The sequence below is a fragment of the Vicia villosa genome, linkage group LG2 (genome assembly GCF_029867415.1).
Source record: "Vicia villosa cultivar HV-30 ecotype Madison, WI linkage group LG2, Vvil1.0, whole genome shotgun sequence".
Classification (NCBI taxonomy): domain Eukaryota; kingdom Viridiplantae; phylum Streptophyta; class Magnoliopsida; order Fabales; family Fabaceae; genus Vicia; species Vicia villosa.
The window spans coordinates 229,766,258-229,791,443 of record NC_081181.1 but is presented as its reverse complement, the minus strand read 5'-3'; the positions used below and the strand labels follow the sequence as shown (position 1 = coordinate 229,791,443).

Sequence of the window (25,186 nt, the reverse complement as noted above, 5' to 3'; positions counted from 1 at the left end):
AATAATAATAATTTATTAAATAAAATTTATATATACAATAAATGGGTGAATGATTACAATTAAATAAAAGGAGTTACAAAATAGCAACAACAAAAAACAGTTCAAAAATTTATATTACATATTTATTTCATCAATACTAATTTTAAATTATTCTTATATTCTATCTGCTTCATTTTTTTATTTATTATTATCGTTACTATTTTTTCTCAGTAATTTTTATGCATTTTAAGTTATTCATCCATGTTGGTCAAAGAATTTGTTTTAGTAATATAGAAGATTATTATATTCATAAAAATGCAAAGGTTAAATTTTTATTAGTTTTAATTTATTAAGTGACTACAAATTTATAAAATAAAATTTTTAAAAGTTTATAATATTTAACGGTTATAAGAGTTATAAAAGGAGTAAAATGCTTTAAAGAGGATTAATTATGATATAAATTTAAAAAAATATTAATGACATTTATTTAACAAATTTTTGTAAACAAAATTTATTTGAGACTTATCTCTAAAAGAAATGTAAAATTTTATAAAATATTTTAAAAAAATGGAAATCTTAATTGAGAAGCTTTGTAAATATGCCACATAAGCATCAAATTATGTGAGAATGCCACATCAGCAGGTTGTATCTAGGGTTGTCATCATCACAACCTTACATTTAGATTAAGTAGATAAATTTAAAAAAATATTAATGACATTTATTTAACAAATTTTTGTAAACAAAATTTATTTGAGACTTATCTCTAAAAGAAATGTAAAATTTTATAAAATATTTAAAAAAAATGGAAATCTTAATTGAGAAGCTTTGTAAATATGCCACATAAGCATCAAATTATGTGAGAATGCCACATCAGCAGGTTGTATCTAGGGTTGTCATCATCACAACCTTAGATTTAGATTAAGTAGATTCTAAATAAAAACCCTAATTATTCAAACTCTATATTAAAATAAAACAAATAATAATAATAATAATAATAATAATAATAATAATAATAATAATAATAATAATAATAATAATAATAATAATAATAATAATAATAATAATAATAATAATAATAATAATAATAATAATAATTACTCTTGTTGACATTATTCTTGTCTAAGACATTATTCTTGTTGACTTTAAACAAAAGAAGTTTAATTTAAATCACTCACCAACAACTCTAACCTTCTAAGAAAAAGTGCAATATGTCATTTGTCGTCAAATTTTGAACAATTTTCAAGTATGAAGTATGAACACACCACCATAAACCACGTGAGAATCTTAAGTGCTCTAACCAATGCTTTAAAGAAGACTAAGAAATGATGAGTAGTATTAGTGGTTAGTACGACATAAATTGCAAAGAAACAACAAAGAAATGATTTGATTTTGAGAATCAAATAAACAATGAAATAGTTCATAAAATAATTGTTTAATTAAATATGTTTTTAAGTTTAATCTCCAATAAAAAATTATTAATCTGTGGTGCCATTAAAAAAAAATTAAAATAAAAGAGTGATTTAATTGAATATATGATTGAAATTGATTGACATTATAGAACAGTGCATCACTCATTTTCTCTATGTTTTTTCAATTAAACTTAAATATTCATAAACTTATATATATATATATATATATATATATATATATATATATATATTGGAAAAACGGCTCCGGCTCGCGGGGAAAACCCGTTTTACTCGCACTTTTTCGCGGGGCGGGGAAAGGTTTTAGGCCCGCTCCCTTTAGTGTGTCCGCCCCGCCCCGCCCTGTTTTTTTGCGGGCATGAACTTTTTCATACAATTTTTCTATTTTTAAGCCTAAAAGGTTCAATGTCCGCGGACTTTCCCCGCTCCGCCCTCAATTTTTTGCGGGGCGTGGCAAGGTTTTAGACTCGCACTCTCTAATATGTCCGCCCCGCACCGCACCGTTTTTTCGCAGACTTTTTCGGAACGGGCCTAAACGGGGCGGGCATGCCTGTTTGCCACCCCTATATATATATATATATATATATATATATATATATATATATATATATATATATATATATATATATATATATATATATATATATATATATATATATTAAGGGTTGTCTAATATAGACCTCCCAAAAAAATTGTAACTATTAAAAGAAAAAATGAAAAGTATTTTCTTGCAATTTATTTAAAATAGTAAAAAAAAAAATCAGTATTCTTTTTTTAAAGAATATATTATATTGATCCATATATCAACTAAAATGAAGAAAAATTGTTAGATATGTGTCAAAATTTAATGTAAAAAATCATTTTGGTACTCTAATTTCACATGGAGTAAGTCATATGACTAATAATTATGTTGTTGAAATATTATTGCTGCGGGAAACTATTGCATGTTCTTGATGTTCACAACTTAATCATTTGAGAAAGACTAAAATTTAAATAATCAATGCTCGAAAATTCGAAAGTATATATATGCCTGTTTGTTTTATGTTCCTTTAGAAAAATTATCTATTCAATAAATTTTGTGCCTTTGGAAGTTATAGTGTTTTTAAGTACCATATTTGAATGGTTTTAATATCACATTTGAGACTATTTCTAAAACGACTTCTAAATTATGCAGTGGGACAATCAATATATTTTGTAATTGGGTTGTTTTATTTTGAAGTTTTCATGTTTGATAATGTACATGTTTGAATAATTTTATACAGGGTTGTGAAACATCTTAAGGATAAAGATAGCAATTTAATATGTTCTAAAAACTTTTACATTAACAATGTATAACAATTAATCTCATTTCAACACCAAACTTTGGATTTGAACTCAAGTCAATTTAAATAGAATGTTCAACCATTTTAGCTTACCACGTAGGGCGTAGGGCATGTTTACAATTTCGTGATTGGCACTTTAGTTCAAATTGGAATATATTTACAATAATATAGAAAAATATTTCGATTATTTTCATTCATCGCGAATCTCTATAATATACAAGAATTACATCATTCATAATAAAATATTAATGGGTTAAATATACAACGCCCCTTGCCATTAGGGCGACATTCGGTTTTGTCCCCCTGAAGTTTTTTTTGTAATCATTCTCCTATAAAATAAAGATTATGTTTTCAGACCCCCTGTTCCTTGTTTGGCTGACTGGGCATGGAGAATCTGTCTATGTGGCTTCTGAAAATTGATGACATGGCATTGTTGTTTTATTTTTCATGTTAAAGCATAAAAATAGTCTCAAAAAAATTAATTCCAGTGGGAATTGAACCCATAAACACCAAGATGTTCATCCAAGCATCCTCTATTAGTAGTACCACGATTATTATTAAAACTCGCGTCCACAATACATTTCAGCCACCCTGTGTTAGGCGGATTCCAAACTGGAGGGGGATGATCGGTGTTTTCGATATGATTCCAATTTTGCGCTGAAAACCAATCCTGCCATCTATAAAAAGCTTTCATATCAAGTGTAAAAGCTTCTTCATTCTCATTATTCCAAACAACATTGTTTCTATTATTCCAAATCACATCTAACATAACAGCAAAACGCCCTGCAGTTCGACTATCCTCATTGGTACAAATATCAAAAATAATAGATTTGGTATCATGTAAAGATTGAAGGTGGGATATTATAATATCATACAAACCTGCTGCCCTCAAACAATGAAAAATAGTCACACACCCAAAGAAAATGTGCCAATTGTCTTCCACCCCATTCTCACAAAGTTGACATTCAGACGGACATTGTACATGATGTTGACGAAGTCGAGTGCGAGTCGGTAAACAATCCCTACAAATTCTCCACAAAAGATGTTTGATTCTAGGTTGAGCTTTAGTACTCCAAAGCCTCCCCCAATTACCATTCACCATTCTAGTCACACTCGATTGCTTCGCCATAGTATATAACCGGAGCGAACGCTATATTCACCATTTTGCTCTTCCTTCTAAATCCATCTATCCTCCCCCACTTTCTTCACCAATGGAACCTGGATGATATCCTCAGAATCTATATGATCAAATAAATTACGAATCAAATCAACATCCCACTGCTTCAAATGCGGAACCATCAGATGACTAAGTTTAATGTCATACACACCTTGCTTTTGAGGTCCTCTGACACAACCCTCTATTTTACCTCGCAACCACGACTCATTTATCACTGGAATTGAAATTCCATCTCCAATCCCCCACCTGCAACCAATAGTTAAAACATTTCTAGCTTGCCAGATGCTTCTCTTAACATAACTAGGATTGTTACCAATAGCCGCATGAAAGAGAGAGGTTTTTGGAAAGTAGCTGGCTTTATAGATTCTCGGAACAAGAGCCTGAGGACAAGTTAACATTTTCCAACTTTTTTTTGCTACCATTGATAAGTTAAAGGCTCTTAGATCTCGGAAACCCAGTCCACCATCCTTCTTAGAACACGCTATCCTATCCCACACCATCCACCTAATACCCTTATTATTAATACCTCCCCCCACCAGAAAGCATTTAACATTCTCTCAATAGCATCGATCGCACCGTCCGGGATAATAAAGATACTCATGGTATATGATCAGATTTTATCATGACTTCTTTCGCCGCTTTAGATAAGGATCTCCCTTTCCACGAGTTAATTCTCTTCCAAATTCTATCTTTAACAAACGCAAAGGTAACTTTTTTGCTTCTTCCTATCATAAATGGAAGGCCTAAGTATGTGCCGGTACCAAGAACATGACGAACTCCCATAATACGGGCCAAATCCTCCCGAGCCGGTTTAATCAAATTTCTGCTAAAGAATACTTCTAATTTTCTCAAATTAATCTCCTGGCTTGAAGCTTCTTCATAAATTTTTAGGACTTTCATAGTGTGTTTCACCTCGGATAAATTAGCCATGCAAAACAAAAAACAATCGTCAGCAAAAAGCAGATGGGACACACTAGGTGCCCCTCTGCATATCTGGATCCCATGAATATCGCCACTAGCCACTGCTCCTTTTTATAAGAGCTGAGAGTCCTTCTGAGATTAGAATAAACAGATATGGGGACAGTGGATCCCCGTGTCTCAATCCTCTTCCTGGTTTAATTGGTCCAACACTGTCTGTATTAACAAGAATTGAATAGTTAACCGTCGTAACACACATCATCACCCATTGAATCCACTTTTCTGCAAAACCCATTTTGCTAAGCATACAACACAAAAAAAAAAACCAATCAACCTCTATCGTAAGCTTTGCTCATATCAATCTTGAGGGCCAGGTGAGCCATGTTACCCCTTGTCTTCCTTTTAAGGGCATGAATAATCTCGATAGCAAACATAGCATTATCAAGGATGGATCTACCTTCCACAAACGATGAATGCTCTTCCACCATACATTTGCCTAAATATTTCTTCATTATGTTAGGTAGCCGCTTAGAAATAATTTTGTAAACCACATTACATAATATGTTTTATAAATATATACATATTTTGTCACACTCTTGCAGAAAAACCAAACGAATCAAATTCAACATAAACATAGTTATCGGTAGTAAATTTAAAAATAAAGATTAAATTTTCAATCAATTTCGATGCATGAAGGATATTTCTTAAAGTTAATGGAGGGGTGACGGGGTAAATTGGCATTTTCAAAACTGTGAATAGGAATAGAATGACCATTTCTAGCAATAATACTATTACTTTTTCTAAAATTAAAACAAAATGAGAGATTATCGTGCATAGATGTCATATGAGATTTTGCAGCGTTGTCCGTGTATCAAGATGGATCGGGCTGAGCAAGATGGGGAGTGTGAAGATCAGTTTTTTTATCTATTGGATTTAGCCAAGTTGTAGTAAAAATAGCAGGTTACGACTTAGATCCCAAAATGCCAGCTTGTTGAGTTTTTGGACCAGCATCGTGCTCGTCCCAATAAGTAGGATATGGGCATGGAGGAGAAGATCAAGGAGAGAACTACTGCCATTGTTTCCAAAAAGAAAACAATTGCAATTGTGAGTGTTGTTTGTGACCACCACCAATGTAATGGTGTGAACCATTATTGTACAAACTTCCCCTACCAGAGCTTCGATCCCTATTATCGTAGTTGGAATTTCTTCCTGTGTTATTGCGACTATTGTTGTTTTTGGATTTGTGATGGGGATTGCTTTGAGGAGAGGCATGAGGAACCATATTTTCATCAGAGTTTTGCGATTTGGAAAGTAGAGCCTCCGAAGATGAGGAGTTGTCAGATTCAAATCATTATTGACTCTTCCAGTTCTACTCGAAATTGTCATTTCAAATATTGGTAAGGGATCATGTTGCTAGAAGTATGTGATGAATCTGGCATATGAGTCAATGAGCTCAAAGATCATCTTCAAACAAGACGAGTATTTTTTATCGGAGAATCAACATTATCAAGTAGATTGACAAGGAGTTTGAGGCAGTTGCAATAAGCTTTGGTAGACGGAAAATCTTCCAAATTCATGTTGGTGATTTGATGTTCGAGGTGGACTTCTAAATCCTAAACCATAAACCTTAAACCATAAACCATAATGGGTAGTTATATGATAATATGCACATATTTGAGTTCAATTTAGAATTTTCCACTTCTCTGCATTATGTGTGTGAATTTATGTACTATATTATTTGGTGAGAAAAATATATCTTTGATTTATTGAAAAATTTCAAAATAGAAAAAATAAAGAACACAATAAAAACACATAAACATAACCTTGAAACTTCAAAACAGGAGAAAAATCATGATTGTTGTCAAATAACTACCATAGAATAATGCTGTAAATTTTTTTACAATACTTAAACTATTTTCAACCATCCAATAGCCTCAAGGCACTCATACTCTCCAAATCAAATATTTAACTACATCTCACAACACTTTAGCACAACAATATTAAATAAAAGATTAAAAAATCCAATACAAGTTTAAAGTGTTTTTTACTAATGCATCTTATGACAAAGCACTATAATAATTGTTGAAGTTGTGTAGTTGCAAGTGACTATACTCGGTAAGATAGAGTATTAAAGTTCTTTTGAACTATGATTGTCGGTGAAGACAATATAATTTGATGGGGAGTATAATAATTGTATATTTTTAACCAACACCATCAATCTCCACCTTAACTGAGAATAATACATCAACTTCTATTTTCTTCACCGACAATCATAGTTCAAAAGAACTCTAATACTCTATCTTACAGTGTATAATCCCTTGAGACTACATAACTTCAACAATTTTAACATTGTCTTCACCGACAATCGTAGTTCAAAACTATCATAGTCTACGGGAAGAATATAATCACTTGAAGATAAATAATTCTAGAAATTTTCATATTAGTCCAAAAGAACTATCGTACTCCACCATGAAGAATATATTTCACTTAAAGTTAAACCACTATAAAAAATTTCACACGTCGAAAACCAGGCTAAAAACTTAAGGTGCAACTTCCATGCTGACATGAAGTTCTTCAACCACTAACATAATCTCTACGCACACATTCCATTAATGTCAATCAACTTCTATGTACTAACCAACATCTTGTGTAATCCTAATTATATCAACAAACCTTTGACTTGAATTTTTCACAAGTCAAAAATATTTTTCCATCAAACTTCTCTAGCCTAAATTGCAAAATGGAACTTGTGACTAAAAATCAACACCACTATTTTTATTTTATCATGTGGAAATCTTTGATACCAGTTGTTAGATCAAACCGAAATCTTTGATACCAGTTGTTGGATCGTTGAACGCATAAGGAACAATAGGGACAATGCTTATGTACCTCGAGAGATGGAGACGTCACATCTTCGCATAAAACCTTAAAGTACTGGGCATATGGATCTCCTTGCTTATAAGTCAAACATTCTACTCATTTATATGTGATGTGAGACTTAAACACTCACACTTTCACATAATAAGCTCCCCCGCGACTATATGTCTCCCACATCGTATAACGGGATCCAATACATGATCCAGTTCCCCCTCCCTACTTAGTCAAACCAAGGCTTTGAAACCACTTGTTAGGAAGTCTATGGGAGGCGGGAGCAATAACACGATCAATGCTTCAAGACCACAAGAGGGAGACGCCACATCTCCACTCAAAACCTTAAGGTAGAGGTGTATATTTTACTTGAAGTTAAATGACTCCAAGAATTTTCACATGTCAAAAATCACGCTAAAAATTTATGGTGCAACTTTCATGTTGGCATAAAGCACTTCGACCACTGTCATGATCTCTCAGCACACATTGCATCAATGTCAATCAACACTCGTGTGTTAACCAACATTTTGTGTAATCCTAATTGTATCAACACAATTTTACTTTTTTTCACACGTCAAAAACGATTCTTCCATCAATTTTCTCTTACCCAAACTACGTACTCAGCAGAATTTGTGAGCGCAACTCAACAACACACCCTTCTTTTCTAATGTAAAAGATCAAACAAAATTACAACTATAAAATATACTAAAGATTCATACCCTTGGATCGAACCAAAAAATTGTGATACTAATTGTTAAAAACTTTAAAAAAAAAAAATCAATAATGGTATCAATACTCCATTACCTCAAGGGCGTGAGATGCCACCCAATTTAATGAATGAAAAATTTTAATTTGTTAGTTATTTTGAGGGATAATGTAGCCGTACAACTTAATATAAAATGCTTATAAGGAATAGTCGCTTGACATAGTGATTACTCTTTGACTAACAAGGGCTCCCCCATTAGAATAACTATAAGTGCCCCAAATTGTTCCATTGCTGCTTTGTTTTTTATTTGTCATTAGAGAAATCAAACCCTAGTTGACTAGTTTCACAAATTTGACCCACAAGTGCCCCAAATATTTTTAAATTAAGACATTAGATAATTAAAAGTAAATATAAATTAACAATTAATCACTCATAAACGACATTAGGAACTTTGCATCTATAATATTATAATCTAAAAAATTTAAAAATTTAAACTTTAGATAATTAAGGGTCAACAACATATATGAGTGTGTCCATCCATATTTGAATGATATATATATATATATATATATATATATATATATATATATATATATATATATATATATATATATATATCAAGAATGAAAGAAGTCTCACCCACTTAAACTTGTATGATTACTTCTTAGGCTATGTGGAAATGGAAGAGTTGAGTCAAAGAACAAAAGTTTGAAATGAATAGGTGTGATCCATTATACTTGATATATATTAATCACCCTTTTTCTTCTTATATGTATATACTAATAATATACTATACACTCCATGGCTAAAACTATCTACCTACTATGGTGGATTCAAATCCAGAGAAGGAGGAAAACATGGTGAAGATGAAGATGATGATTCCATGATTACGGCACACAGGCTGAAGCCAGGCAAATTATTGATGAAAGCCTACTTTAATTCCAAGTATTTTATTACTTATACAAATATGGTTAGAATGTTGCTAATTAATTGAAGCTTATACTCAAAGTTCACTTTCTATGATTTTATACATGCTTTATTTAGAAATTAATTGACAAGCTATTTAGTTAGAAATTTAGAAGGAATTGTAGTAGTATTTTTTTTGTTTTCTTTTCAAGTTTTGCACCTTTTATGAAATTTGGGTTTAATTTTTTATGTGATTCTTGTGTATTCATGATTTCTTTTAATCTATATATATATAAGATGTCATATATAAGTAACCAGTCTCTTATTTATTTTGTGTGGGAGAGAGATTACAGAAGTGGAATACAGTGTAGAGTGTTATGATTTGTGTTGATATTTTTTATTTTGAATCCACCAACTAAACTCTACAAGAGCTATTTGTCATGACTAAGAATCAAGAGAAAACATATACCAGAATCAAGAGAAAACATATACCAGAAGTTTTGCAATTAAAAAAGGAAATGTATAGTTGAGGAAATGTATCACTTCACTCTTATAAATCTAATGCGATTGATAGTTTTTGCAAAATAAAATGCTTATTCCTAACAAACTGTGAAAACAAGGGAGACAAAATCTCAATCATTCATTATCATCACTATTCTATGATTTCTATTAAAAAGAAAATTAAATTTATAATAAATTAAAAATTATCTTTTAAAATAATGACATATGTACATTCTTGTCTTTTTTCTTCAAATTGTTTTGTAATAACTAGTTTTTGCAAAATAATCAAAATCTTTAACTTCCGTGCCATCACTAGCCTATGAAAAAAGCTTTTAATTTATTTAAATAGAATTTGAAATTTTATATAAAATAGTATTAATTTTTGACAAATTTTAATATTATTCAGATAATATTGAATTTCTATTCTTTGTTGGTAATTTATATGTAAAATGTAGTAATTTGGAATTAAAAAAAAAAATAGAAATCACATTGATTGAATATTAACTCCTATAGAAAAAACTACATTTCAGATACTCAAATTGCTCTAATGTTTTCATGATACATTAAAGTAACTTTTTTAACATGATAACATAGTTCCAAAAGTAAGTTGTGAAGGCAACATGATTCAACACTATATTACACACGCCTTTGTTTTCTGCATCGACACTTAAATATTATAAAGGGTTCCGTGTTGGAACCAAAATCGGTGTAAGTTGATGGTTACACTACAAGAAATTTGCCATTTACCAACGGCAGAAATCCGTTGGTAAAGGTCCAAAAACCGTTGCTAAAGGTAAAAATACTTATACCAACGGACGTTTGGTTCCGTCAACTATAATTCTCTATACCAACGGTAAATTTCAGTCTCAATATGTTATACCAACAGAAGTTTTCAAGTGTTGGAAAAATTTTGGAGCTATAACAACGGCTAATTACACTATTTAATAACTTGACCCATCACTTATTTCCGTTGGTATAGGGCGAAAATGGCTGTTGGTATATTTCTCTTTTTTTTTTCAATTTTAAAAATATTTCTTTTGTATTATTAATAATTTTTAATAATCAAATTTTGATAATACTTTCTATATGCACTACACAAAATTTAAAGCAACATTAACAAAAATTTCAATTATATTATCAAAATAGCAACTCTTACAAATATATATATATATATATATATATAATTTAACTATTGTTACAAACTTAAAATTAACAATAGCTAAATCATGTCAATCCTAGACAACTTAAAAACAAATTGTATCTACTTAATAGCCTATAACTTTCATCTTCAAATTTCAATCTTCAAGTCTCTCGTACTAGCTTGTATTCTCCCCCTACAAGAATTTAAAGAAAATGGATAGTAACACAATTTAATATAGATAGTATCACTCTTAATAATATTATGTTGTGCTGCAACAAATGGTAATTATAATAAAATCTAAAATTGTTTTTTTCGAGAAAAATAAGTGCATAGAAAGAAGTCCCAAATTATAACATATTTAGCAATGATTTTTATGATATAGTGATAAAAAGAGTAGCATGATCCCTAACTTACATGGCTTTTATTAAACAAGACTCTCTACTTCAAGGCCATCCAATACTTCCTGAATAGTAACAAATCGACAATTTTCTATGAAAAGTTGTGCTGCAACTCCAATAGCAACAAACACTAATCCATCTTAAAGCAATTTCCATCATTATAATAAAATAAACTTGAATCATTTCAAAACTTACATGATGTTAGTTCAGGTGTAAACTTCTGTAGCTGGCGTAGAATAATTTCAAACCCATTCAAAGAGCACTACCATTTCCGCAAAATGAATGAAATTTGAAAGATAACATATAGAAACTATACAGTTAAAATTATGTTTAAAAAGTTAATACAAGTTTCAGGACTTCAAGTTGCTTACTTTTCATTGGTATCAGCTTGTTCTTGCAAGTAGCCTTGTATCTGTCAATTTGTGTGCAAAAACACTGCACTACTAGGATCAACATCCTATACCATGCTACTTTGAGGGTCTTCATCAGAACTTGCTCCTCTCACATTACTACTCTGTTTTGATACAAAATCGGCAGACACTTTGAGGGTCTTCATAAGCCTACTGTTACACCTTCTCCCACATTTCACTAATTCCTATAATAATCATATAAATATTAAAGTCACAAAAGGAATGTAGCAAAACATCATACCTCAAACGAAAGCAAATTAAAAGCAAGTATATATCGACTAAGAAATAACCCCAAATTACGGTTGGCATCCAAAATAACTTGGTCATCTTCAATAGCAAATGAATTAGGACCTCCAAGAATTCCTAAAAAACAACATTTCCATGTCAATAAACACAAATCATCTTCTAGAAACAATGGCGATAATTAACTTCGTATATCGGCAAAGAAGTTAAACAAATCATTAGGTGATGAGATAGACGAGAGTCTACTTATCAACAAAATCAATAAGCCAAGGTGCTTCCCGGTCTTGATTTATCAGTTTGAATTGATGAATGAGTTCATCCAATTTTGGCTCCATAATAACATCACATGATTGCACATATCACTCATTGATGAATGAGTCTACCCCAAAAATGGGTAAATATAAGTCAAAATTCAAACATTGAACTCTAAAATTGTCAAAAATAAACCCCCAATAAATTATTTTCTACTAAAACAGAAAGTTGAATGGTATCTCCATGACCGAGTTGCCCTGTATGAATAACAATCTCATGAATTAGAAAAACAAAACAACATAAATAAATAATAAATAATTTCAAAAAGATATTAGAAATTTATATTTATATCTCTTGTTTTCCTATGTATCAAAACATCCTTCACAGTCCAATACAAGCATTGACAAGATAACAAATCCATGAAACCACACAAAAAATGAACTGAACAAAGATTACATAAATTTTAAACACAAATCATAACATAAAGCACATAAACTTAGAAAAAATTGGGATAAAATTGAAATTAGGGTTTTGAAATTGTTTTTGGTACTTTCAGATTTAGAAGAAATTAAAGGTTAAGGAGTCACCCGAATTTAATAATAGTTTGTTGTTAGGAGAGGAGAAGCGTGAATCTGGACAATCGAAGAAAAAAAGATGGGAACGAACATTATCTCGTTTGATTGTGAACAAAATCTATATTTAAGTCTTACCTTTGCAATTTCACGGATTCGAATTCGAATGAATGAAGAAAAAAGGAAAAGAAGCCACCTCTAAATAGGAGATAAGTTCTTAAGGCATGCTGGAATAGGCCACGTACAGAGAGGAGTTAGTGTTGAAGGTTGATTATGGGAGGAGATAGAATAGGCTTGCATAAGAGAGAATTTGAGAGATTGCAGATAGTAGGGATTTAAATGGTGATTCACGGAGAATGTGATTTTAGGGTCTATTTGGTTCAAATGAAGGGAGGGGAGGGGAGGGGAGAGATTTTAAAAGAGGGAAACGGAGGGGAGGGGAGGGGAGGGATTTTCTTTAATCAAATAAGTGTTTGGTTCAAAATAAGAGAGGGGAGGGGAGGGGATTTAATTAAAAATATGTTTGGTTCCGGAGGAGAGGGGAGGGGTTCTATTCATAAATTACATTTTTACCCTTATGTTCTTATATAAGTGATATAATATTTAAATATGAAAAATTCATAAATATTTTATTGATAATAAATTTTTTAATTGAGGGATTAAAATGTTATAATTTATCATAACGATAATAATTTGAGTACACTTGATTCAAATTATAACTCTCCGACACAAATGAAACTATATGTTAATAACAATTTTTAAATAGTGATGAATCATCTAACAAAAATAATACATAAAATAAGTTATTGTTAAAACTAATAATTTAAATTTTTTAATAAAATAAATAAAAAAAGTGATTGATTTAAAATTTGATATAAAAAAAATATAATAGGATGAATAACAAAATTAAAAGAAAAAAGAACATAAATAAACACTAAAATAATTATAAAAATAATGCAATTTATGATTTGTATTAAGTAAAAAAAATTGAAGGTGAATAATAGTTATAATAAGTTGATGGAAATAATCAAGAAAAATCACATAGAGGAGAAGCATTAACAAAAAAGAAAATAAATAATTTTGAAATATTAAAATTAAACTGAGGATATTTTAGTAAATATAATGATTTTTTACGTATTAAAATTCAGATTCCCTCCAAATCCCCCCAATTCGGAGAAACGCAAAAAGTGAGGTTTGGAGGGATTTTGCTCCCCTCCCCTCCCCTCCCCTCCCTTCCCCTCCTTAAATTTGAACCAAACATAATTAATTAAAAATTTCCCCTCCCCTCCCCTCCATTTACTTCGAACCAAACACACCCTTAGGGTTTTAGAAACTGTGAAAAGAGAGAGCCCGCATGATCGAAAATTTTAGGGGAGTAGAAATAATTAAATTAAATTAAATATTAACTAATAATAATATTATTATAACCTCGTGAACTGTACAAAACTATACCCACGGTTGATTGGATTCACTCGTAGGAATATGATATCTATACCTACGGTTTTAGTAACCGTCACTAGAGACTTCCGTTGGTATATGGCAAATTTGTTGTAGTGTTAGGAATTTCGAATTGGTGGTTATGATCTCTAATACGGTGAAGTGAGTTGGACCTGCAAGGTTAGCACTCCAGTGCTCAAGTTAATTTATAATTCAAGATGAGTGTAGTAAAAGTGGATATCAGAATAGTGTGCATTGAGTAACATGGGTGGCGGTTTATATATGTTGGGTCATTTAGAGTGGACTGAAATTTGATTGCGAATTGGCTTTTGGGACTTTGACTGGTCCAGAGCAGGTGCCCCAAAGGCTTGTCGGGCAACCACTAGCCTGGGAAGTCTTAGCAATCGTGGCCGGCCTCTAAGGATGTCATTCAATTTTCGTCAAAAGTGGAAATGCCTTGGATCAAGAGTAAAAGTAACGGCGAACAGTTCATTAAATTCCTTCCCATCATTGAAACATTTTGCTACTCTTTTCTAACATGTGGCTCAAGGTGACTAGTTAGGGCATGGCGCGACTTATAATGCACTTGAAAGAACTTAAGTTTGTTTATGTTTCCAAGGAGGAATCCAGCCATAGATGTTTTAACTTCTCGCTTCCTTTGATTTGGTATATTGCTTGCCTTCATATATATATATATATATATATATATATATATATATATATATATATATATATATATATATATATATATGGGGGGTTGAGTGTTGATGAAAATTTTTGTAACCCTTGAGAGTCAGTTTCTATTTGGGAGTGCATTTCTCTCTTCCTTCCCAAGAGTATTTACTAAGGTAGTTGCAGTTTCTTGCTCAAGCTTTCATTTTTCCCATTACACTTTGCTTTCTCGTCATCTTCTACTTTACCATGTATTTCCTTACCTTAATATTTTAATATCTTCAGTATTTTCCTTACCTCGGTCAATATGAGTGGTAATCTTATTAGCTTGGTTAGCGATTCGGAGAGCAATGCATCTCCCATAATGACAACGGGGTATCTGTGGTTCAAATCCTCCCCATTTGTCTATGATCGTCTGCATCTTGAGGTCATTTATATAACCAATTATTCGGAAAGACTCTATGTAGGTTCTCATAATGAGGGAGGTTTCTCTATGGACTCTTCTTTCGACACTTTCTTCTCTGATGACGACACTGAGGGCGATCATGTGGCTGCTTCCATGCCTCACTTCTTCTCATGCTGCCGAAACTCTGACTTATCCTGCTTTGGTGACTACGGAAATGTTGGTTGCTAGCTTAATGATGAAGTGTGCTAGATATTATATTCATACTTATCAAAAATCTTACAATCAAAACCCCAATGATATCATCATCAAGGACCATTTGGAGTGCAAGGGTTAAATGAATGAAGTTTACAAGCTTAAACCTTCTGAGCATTTTAAGGCTACGGAGATAATATGAACCACCTCTGTCTTAAGTACTGACCTTCACCAGGATGCATTTCTGATCGGTCGGTCCTTCTGGTAGATTTAGAAAAAGGATATGTAGTCCCTTTGATGAGTGACCAGTTCCATTTTATGAGTGCTTGTTCACCAGGATAAATCTATAGTTGCCTATGTCTAAATTTGAGGTGGTCGTGTTGAAGCACTTCAAGGTTGCCCCCTCTCAGCTTCAACTAGTATCCTAGGATTATATGTAGATTTTCCAATTTTGGTTAGAATACAGGTCTTAGAAACCTTCTCCTCGATTTTTTTTCACATTTTTAAGCTCTTTCAAATGCTGAAGAAGGTTGTTCATGATTATGGTTTCGTCGCCAACATTAGCTTGAACAATATTCATGAAGGTGGTATGGTTCAACCTCAAAAGTTAACTTAATTACTTAGATCAAACGGTAAAATGTTGTGGCTTATAGCAAAGTACACCAATTTCGCCACAAAGTTCTCTTGTTTTTGCTTTCCCGACAACATCTTCAACTCTGCCTTTGAGAACTAGTAAATCCACAGCTTTTTGAACCCTTAGGTTAGCAGTATGGGATGCAAGATTGTACAAAGTGTTTTCTTCGGGCTCTTTCTCCGTCACCTCTTTAATTCGCACTCTTAATTTGAACCACCACCAGTACTCTTAATTTCCCTCAAATGAAACAAGTAGTTATAACCATCATTTGAAAACCCTAATTCCAGAATCTTCTTAGTTCTTCCTCACATCGTTCGGCAAAGGACCACTACCTTCAACAAACTTGTCGTCGCTGTCAAACTCTGTATCGTTGAAGGCAGCCTCGACCTTGATTAGTGATGAAAAGTTGAATTTTGGTAGATGGGTTTTGTTAACAAAGCTTGATTGTGGTGAATGAGATAAGATTATGTCTGGTGGTTTCAAGGGTGGCGGTAGTACTGGAGTTTGATCAAAAATCGTTGTCGGCGGTGGCTCCTGTGGTGACTATGTTTGTTTTCTACCCAGATCCGACACCTCCGAGAATAATGGTGATTCTTGTTGAGATGTTTCATTCTCTGATTTGTCAAAATCCTCAACAAAATTTGAGAATTCTACATCTACCGTAACACTTTGCTCCATCAAGGATGACGACTCTTCAATCGGTTCCTCTTCCTCATCTAAAATTGGTAAAATTTCCCGCCATTCAAGTTTAAAACTCCATAACAAAGTTGTTCTAAATGTATCCTAACTATATCTGCGATGAACACGAGACCACCATATTCACCATTTGAAAGCAGAACCTCTCAATGCTCCAACAGCTTTCAAAACCATCAATGACTCGGGTGTTTCATGCTCCTTGAAAATTTTTCAAAACAAAGAATCCACCAATAGGCATCTTCTTCCCCATCAAACAATAATATTGTCATGAATTTAAACGAAAGTGAGATCGAAAATGAGAGCACCCATTGATTGGGTGTTAATACGAGAACCCTAACAAACTATAGAAATGTAGTAAAATTCTAAACTAAAATCAAGAAGCTAAGAAGGACAAAATAATAAAAGACATTTGATTTCATTGATAATTCTTGCCATCTCTCAATGAGTACGTATATAATAGTTGTTGTGGGTGGTAACAGAGGTTTATACATGTCACTCTTCAAATTATACATGCCACCCCTCCAAGGGTATGCTTTTACCATTATACTCTTTCCGAAAGTCACTAATTTTCAAAAAAATATGTGCTTCTATCAAAAATTTCGAAAAAATACCGGATTTTTTGAAATTTCCATGAGTTTTTATCGGAAATTTCAAAAAAAATACCAAAATTTTTGAAAAAATTACCGGATTTTTTGAAATTTCTATCGGAAAATTCGTTCTTCAACACCCCCCCCCCCCCCCCCACTAACTTGTCCAAGGGTAATTTTGGAATAAAAAATGTGGGGGTGGCATGTTAATTTCTCGTAGTTACATAAAGACCTAATAGCTAAAAACCCATCTAAATAATATTTGAAATAAAGGCCCAACTAAGATATATTTCTCTTTTAACTTAGAGAATTTCTTTGTACACCTTGTAGGGGTGGGGAAAAACCCTTGAAACCTGACAATACCCTTCGAAAGTGTATTTGCACACACACACCCAAAATCAATGTGTTTCGGAAATGCATTTTCGAATTCACCCAAATTTAATTTATTTTTGGTGTTTTCGGAGATGCATTTCTGAAATAACCTAATATTTGATCTTGGGGGTTTTTTTGGAGATGCATTTCGGAAATAACCTTAATTAAAAAATTAAAATCAAGGCATATCAATTGTATTAATTAAATTATTAATTGTATTAATCAAGATACATAATTAATTATATACCATTTTAATATAATAATTTTTTTTAAATTAAAATATAATATTTATATTATCAATTGAATAATTAATTATTATAAATTATAGAAATATTCTATGGTCTTATTTAAATTTATTGATTAATTTAATTTAATTTTAATATTGACTATAATACCCAAAAAATTGAGTGTTATTTTTTATAATGTATTAGTCCAATTAATATATGAAAAAGTATATGTGATATTAAAGAATATTTAATAATTTATAATAATTAATTATTCAATTAATAGTATAAATATTGTATTTGAATTTAAAAAAAGAACAATATTGAATTATAATGGTATATATTTAATTATATACCTTAATTAATACAATTGATACACATTAATTTTAATTTTTTTTAAATAAATATTGAATTATTTTTGAAATGCACATCCGAAATAATCTCAACAGTAAATATTGATATCCGAAAGAATTTAAAAAAAAAAAATTCTAAAATTAATAGTCTAAAAATAACTTCATATTCTATTTTTCTATCACATGTTAAGCAGCTATTTCATTAGTCCCAGCCCAATTGAAACAAAACCTTGAATTTAAGCCTCATTTTAATTTCCAAAAGTGGTCAAACAGTGCATTATTCCAACTCCTTAAAGAAACTGTCGACATTAAACTATATACTAATCAAATATGCTATACAATTGAGTCACGCAAAGTTAAGTAGCTTATTTATCATCCATTTGTCCCCTTGATGTTATATTTCAGGTGACTCCCATATACATTGTGATATTTATGCAGCCATCAAAGTTAGGCAGCACACGACTCAACGACAATGACCATTCAATTCTCCCCCAAACTTTTGGCCGTAAACTAGGACAAGTATTGTCGGTTACACTAAATTAATTCACACGTGATATTTTGCTACTAACATGTACTAACTCACTAATTAGGAGTGAAATTGACAATGTCACCTAACTTTGTATAACTCATGTATTTGACTTTTTCTATGTTGTGTTATAGTAGTGTGTTGTAAAATCTAATCAAACACTTGCTTCATATTTCCTTTGAATTGCTTAATTTCTTTCATACAACTTCTTGTTATAAGGAGGTCATCCACATCAAGGAAAATAATCAGTAGATGTTCTCCTTCTTTGACTTTAATGTAGACACCATGTTCAGAGTTGTACTTTCTGAACTCTGTCTCAATAGAGAATTTTTCTATTCTTCTATTCCATGCCCATGGTGCCTGCTTCGAGCCATATAAGGCTTTCATGACCAACCATAATTGATATCTCTTACAATTACAATTACTTGAGTTTCTATGATCAACAAAGCACTATATATCAATCTGTTGGGTATAACAGTTAAGAAGAAAATAAGCAGAGAGTTTGAGAATAATATGTGAGAGAGTGAAAGATGATTATTGCATTCATGAACTACATAGGAATTATTTATATAATAAATAGTTGTTACTTGCTCAGCAAGTAACAACCTCTTAACAAACTAAAAAAACCAAAGAAACTACCTTTAACTAACTTCTATTAACATAACTAACTTCTATTAACATAGTTTGGGTTAAACTCAACATTCGTATACTTCGGAATGATTTTGCAACACTACCTCTTTGAATTAAACTCAGCATTAGTGAAAAATACTCGATACTTTAGAGTAATTTTGCAACACTACCTCTCTTTTCATTCTGAGTGATTTTTTAGACGCTACCTCTCTTTTCATAGAACTTCTCTAAGACCCAAATTTTAATGTAGATGCATATGTAATCACCAAGTCTTGTTATGAATATTGGAGTAGAGAAAGTGGATGAAAGAATCATTTTTCCTTATGGAAAATTCAAGTCATAGGTATGTTGTTGCAAACATAATTACACTAAGTTGATAATTAATACACGAATATTAGTTGACCTTAAGGTGTTGTGTGATTTTAGGATTATCAAGAAAAATGTCGAAAAACTTCATAACATGGCAGTCACACATTAAATTTTCAGTCTGATTTTCAACCCATAAAAATTCTTCAAAACTCAAAAGGTTTATCATCAAGGGAATACACTCTTCTTCATCAGAGAATAATAGTTCTTTTGAACTATGACAATTTAAAAACTCATAAAGAGTAGTTTTCTTCATTTCAGACCAAAACTAAGTTATTTTTAGTGATGTGTAGACAGACTAGTGTTGGGATAAATTTGAGATTCGTCATCATATGTAATTTGATAAATTAGTGATGTGAAAATTAGCAAGTTAAAAAAAAAAAAAAAAAAAACAACAGCAATCTACAAAATTGACTTCAAAATTCAAACCAAAACAAGTTAATAATAGTCACTTCACAGTAAATCATGAGTACACACATTCTTGAAGTTGTACTTCCCTATTTATACAAAACCCATAAACATTTCAAATCTTCATTTAAAAAAAAAAAACATTCATAATCATACACTTTCATTCCATTGCCAAATCAAGTACATATCTTCTCTTGCTTTGCCCCAACTGAAAAACACAAAATCAACATTTACTCAAATCCTCAATCACAAATTAAATTTAAAAAAAAACAATAAAAATATGAATACAAAAAATCATAAACTAGGTAAGATTCTAACTCACGTGTAAATGCAGAAAGCTCTGTACTCTTCAACACTCGAAGCCTCTTCACTGTTGATACAAACATACTGCCAAACACATACACAACACATTTATTATAATAATAATAATATAAATCTTTGCTACCAATAATTATTTTCAAGCAATAATTAAATCATATAGTACTATGCAGAAATTATGGATAATTTTATACTATAGTTAATTTGTATTATTTCTAAGAGGGGGGACATAGAACAAATGTTATGTTATGTCATGTAGTGTTACAGATTTATTCTCAAACACTTGTCAAAATATAAATGGTTGTATACAATTAAAATAAATATAAAAATTGTTAAACACAAGGAATCTAACAAAATTGTTACAGTATCAGAATATATTATTACAAATCTATTATTATAATATTAGCATAAGATTAGGAAGTGATAATGAAGATGCTTACTGCCATGGGACATCACCAACAAGCATCCTGTCTCCTTCATTATCCTCATATACAAGAGTATATTCTCCACTTCCATCCAATATTCCACTAATCACTTTTTCTTCATCTTCATTTTTCTTGCTTCCACAACCAGAAGAATCTCCTTGAGCTATACACAAAACCAATAATTATAATCATAACATAATCAAGTGTTACTAAAAATATATTAAGTGTTACAAAAAATATATTAAAGTGTTACAAAAAATATATTAAAGTGATACCTTTAAGGAGTCCTCTAAAGAGTTCATCAACAGCTATGGAGAGATTTTCATAGCTATGATAAGCTTTAAGATCAACTTTTCTACCAATAGGAACACCATCCATGTTGATTTTAACAAACAAACCTTTACCACCATAGTTATTGTCAATAGGTTTTTTACCAGCAACAACCTTGTTTTGATGATGTTGAGTCTGAGATTCAGTTTGTGATGTTGGTTTAGAAATGCTGCTTGTTGCAAGATTCTTCCTGAATGACCTTATAGGTGGCCAACCTACTACTGGTCCAGGAGCAGTTCTGTTTATGGTAGGGTCCATACACAAAGATAAGCATGATAATAAACAGTGAAACTTCTAAAAATATAGCTAAAAGCTTTAAAAAAAATTAAAATTTTAATTGTATCAGTTCATGAAGATTTGCATGTTTTTGTGAAACATGGTATATAAATAGCATGTAGTAGTTAATAATGGAAAAACATGATATTAATTTCTTGCACTAAAAAGTGTAACAAAAGAACACTAGATCTATTACTACTACACAAAAAAACTGGTAGAAAGGAACAGAACAGAAAACTTGCATGGACCACAAGAGTAGGAAAAAAACAAAGTGACAGTGTGAATGAATATCCTCTGTCTAAAAAGTTTTTTTTTTTTTTAAAAAAAGTTTGATGTAGAAAAAAGTGTATAGTACCTTTTCTGAGAAGTGTTGGAAACAGCTGTAACTTTGTTATTACCACCATTCTCTAAGTCTACAAGCTTAGGACAACAGGCTTGTGATGATGAAGATTCTTTGCCTCTCACATGTTGTTGGGTTGATGGAAAGTGAAGAAATGATGATGTATTGTTTGTTGAAAAGTAGTTACTACTACCAAGAGAGAGTTTATGGTTTGAATCAAAATCAAGATCTCTTTGTTTGTTGTTGTTGTTGGTGTGAAACCAGTTTTCAACACCAGGTGGAGCAAGCCTTAGTTCCAGCTTTCTTTCCTCTGAAGATTCTCTCTCGTTTCTTGACATTTCATGCATCACTTTGTTGAACAGACTTGAGAAACTGAAGAATAAAAACATGTTAGAGACAGAAAGTGAAAAAAAACAACAACTGTGTTTTGTTGGTTTGAGATAGAGTTAGTTAGCATACCCTTATGTGAAAAAAAGAACAAGAGTGTTAGGGTTAGGGAGAGAAAGATTCTAGAATGAAAGCTTAAAAGAAGAAGAAGAGATAGTAGAAATATTATAGAGCAAAGGTGAAGAGAAAAACCCCACAAAGAGAGAGTGTGATAATAATAGCAAGAGATTGTGATATGGTTATGTTTTGGTTTGCTTTAAAGTCTTTTATTTGCACGCTTAGAGGGTCCTATAGTTTCTCTCTCCTCTTAATAAAGGGAGAGAGAGAAAAGAGGAACGGAAATAGAAGATAATACACACACGCAAACAATGAACAACGTTGGGTTGTTTATCACAGGAAGTAAAGTGTTGTGTTGTGTTGAATGCTGACCTCGGCTAAAGATACTCTCTACTTCTCCTGCTGCTGTTGTTGTTACTGGCTTTCAGTTTCAAACACACTATCTATGCTGCTATGCCTATTCTTTATACTACTAGCTCTCTGCTGTGTCTCTTCTCTTGTTACAAGCACACTAACCCAAACACTTTTTATTACTTACCTTCTGTCATTGAAAGTGACTTACTTGTTCAATTAACTTTGGGAAAATGCTTAACTTTTTTGTTTTCTGCTTAATTATACTGTCAATTTTCATTACTACTATTACTAGGGATGGCAAGCAAACCCGCACTCGCGGGATTCACCCGCACCCGAACCTGAGTCAACGGGTAAAAACTCGAGTTGATTGGATTTGGGTTCGGGTTCGGGTTCGGGTGTCACCCGATATTTTGAATGCGGATTTTGGTAGTGTGAAACCTGCATCAGACCCGATATATTTCAGTCAAAGTGAATTAATACACTATTTAAAATTAGGACGCTACGCTATAAAAGGTTTCTATTCTAATACTAAAGTTTTGTAGTATTACTTCAGAGAAAAGATGACTAAACACTTTCTTGCATGAATACAGACACCATATATATACGTATCTATCTACTATCTACTCTACTATCTATTCATTAATAATAGATTGACCAAATTGTCTAAATTATCCTTTCACCAAAATTTATCTATTCATTAATAATAGATTGACCAAATTGTCTAAATTATCCTTTCACCAAAATTTATTTACACTAATAAAAGGTTATTTTTGTAACTAACAAATTAAGTATTCACTCTTTCAACTTTATTGAATGGATGCACCAAGTGTTAGCTTTTCATTGGTCCGAATTAAATAACATTTTCCCTACAATTTTATTGCATGAATGATGACATCACATGTAAGCCATGGATGATGGAAGTCATATTTAAATTTCTTTTACATTGCATTTTCCCACACTTTCTTACTTTCATTTTAATTTTTCTTAATTTATTTATTATCACAAAAAATATTAATAATCTATTTTTAAATTTTAATCTTACTAAAAATTTCAAATTTCTTTCGCATTTCATTTTTCCATACTTTCATTTTAATTTTTTAACATTTATCTATTATCGCAAAAAATATTAATAATCGATCATTTAATTATTATTCCCAAAAATATTTAATTAATTCACGGGACACTATCAACTCAATATTTAATTTTTTTTAATCGATCATTACACATTTTTTCTATCTTAATTAAAATTTCAAATTTCTCTCACATTTTTTCACACTTTCTTACTTTCATTTTAATTTTTTCTCTATTTATTTATTTATTTATTTATTTATTATCTCACGGGTCACTATCAACATAATGTCTATTTTATTTTAATCAATTATTGTCTTTATTTGAGAGATAATATCTTTATTTTTATTTTTTTCTCCATCTCACGATTTTTTATCATTATTTAATACAATTAAATTTCCATGATTATTGTTTATTTTACATTTGTTTTTAAATATATTTTATATTGCATCAAATTATTTTTTTATTTCACGGGTCATTATCAACATAGTAGCTATTTTATTTTAATCAACAATTACTATTAATTGAGAGATAATTTTTATTTTTAAATGTTAATATTTCATTTTTATTATCTCCATCTTATTGTATTTTTTATATGATTATTTAATATAATTGAATTTATATGATCATTTTTCATTTATAATTAAACCATAGTGATCTATATCATTTTCTTTTAATTGTTGTTGGACCGTCAATTATTAAATTACCTGACCCAATTTTGTTATTGTGTTCTTAACCTATCTTAAACATTTTTTTGTGGATCATTGTTTTCTATATAATTATTGTTAAATTTACAATTAAGTAAATTATTTCATATTTTTCATTTATATTTAAAATTTTACATTTGCATTTGTTAAAATTTTATTTTTTTCTCCAACTCACATGTTATTTTTTATATGGTTCTTTATTACACACAAAATTAGCACATGAATACGATAATAATGTTTAATCTTAAGGGTCACTTTCAATACAATGTCTATTTTATTTTAAACAATAATGACTTTTATTTGAAAACTAAAGTATTTATTTTCAAATTTCAATACAATTCCTATGGATATTCGGTTTTCAAAGAATTGAGAGTATAACAGAGCAATCAATAATACTCAAACTCTATTCAAGTAAAACAATTCATTTTAATTATGCATATTGCTTATAATTCCTTTTATTTATATTATTCATATCATTGCAAAAATACTACACCAGAAAAAAAATCACCCGTGCGGAAGCACGGGACTCTGACTAGTTTGTATGGTAAAAAGAAACTTTTTTTTAATGTTTTTTATTTAAAAATAAATAATTTTATAATAT

At 30.9% G+C, this 25,186-nt stretch overlaps 1 protein-coding gene and 1 long non-coding RNA gene across 8 annotated transcripts; both read right to left on the bottom strand.

Moving 5' to 3' along the window:
• Positions 1–10,954: 10,954 nt before the first annotated feature.
• Positions 10,955–13,224, bottom strand: LOC131654174 (uncharacterized). 6 transcript variants are annotated; one of them, XR_009299245.1, is made up of 5 exons: positions 12,044–13,224; positions 11,715–11,938; positions 11,539–11,605; positions 11,360–11,473; positions 10,955–11,138 (listed from the first exon to the last, which is right to left on the bottom strand). It is a non-coding gene; the product is annotated as an uncharacterized LOC131654174 (long non-coding RNA). The 6 variants fall into 6 exon arrangements; XR_009299242.1 differs by having other exon boundaries at positions 11,360–11,449; positions 12,044–13,223; XR_009299243.1 differs by having other exon boundaries at positions 11,360–11,408; positions 12,044–13,223.
• A 7,075-nt stretch (positions 13,225–20,299) lies between these two features.
• Positions 20,300–22,979, bottom strand: LOC131648439 (auxin-responsive protein IAA26-like). 2 transcript variants are annotated; one of them, XM_058918197.1, is made up of 6 exons: positions 22,829–22,979; positions 22,028–22,384; positions 21,342–21,634; positions 21,082–21,229; positions 20,646–20,710; positions 20,300–20,531 (listed from the first exon to the last, which is right to left on the bottom strand). In XM_058918197.1, the coding sequence occupies exons 2-6, from the start codon at positions 22,357–22,359 to the stop codon at positions 20,500–20,502; spliced, it is 870 nt and encodes a 289-aa protein (XP_058774180.1). In that variant the 5' UTR covers positions 22,360–22,384; positions 22,829–22,979; the 3' UTR covers positions 20,300–20,499. The 2 variants fall into 2 exon arrangements, with proteins under 2 accessions (XP_058774180.1, XP_058774179.1); XM_058918196.1 differs by lacking the exon at positions 22,829–22,979 and adding an exon at positions 22,472–22,798.
• Positions 22,980–25,186: the final 2,207 nt, after the last annotated feature.

Excerpts from the sequence above, each read along its gene's own strand:
- LOC131648439 (XM_058918197.1), bottom strand. The coding sequence starts at position 22,359 with ATGCATGAAATGTCAAGAAACGAGAGAGAATCTTCAGAGGAAAGAAAG. Across the intron at positions 20,711-21,081 it reads GTTGGTGATGTCCCATGGCA|TATGTTTGTATCAACAGTGA; the intron begins GTAAGCATCTTC and ends TGTGTTTGGCAG. Across the intron at positions 20,532-20,645 it reads AGAGCTTTCTGCATTTACAC|TTGGGGCAAAGCAAGAGAAG; the intron begins GTGAGTTAGAAT and ends TGTGTTTTTCAG.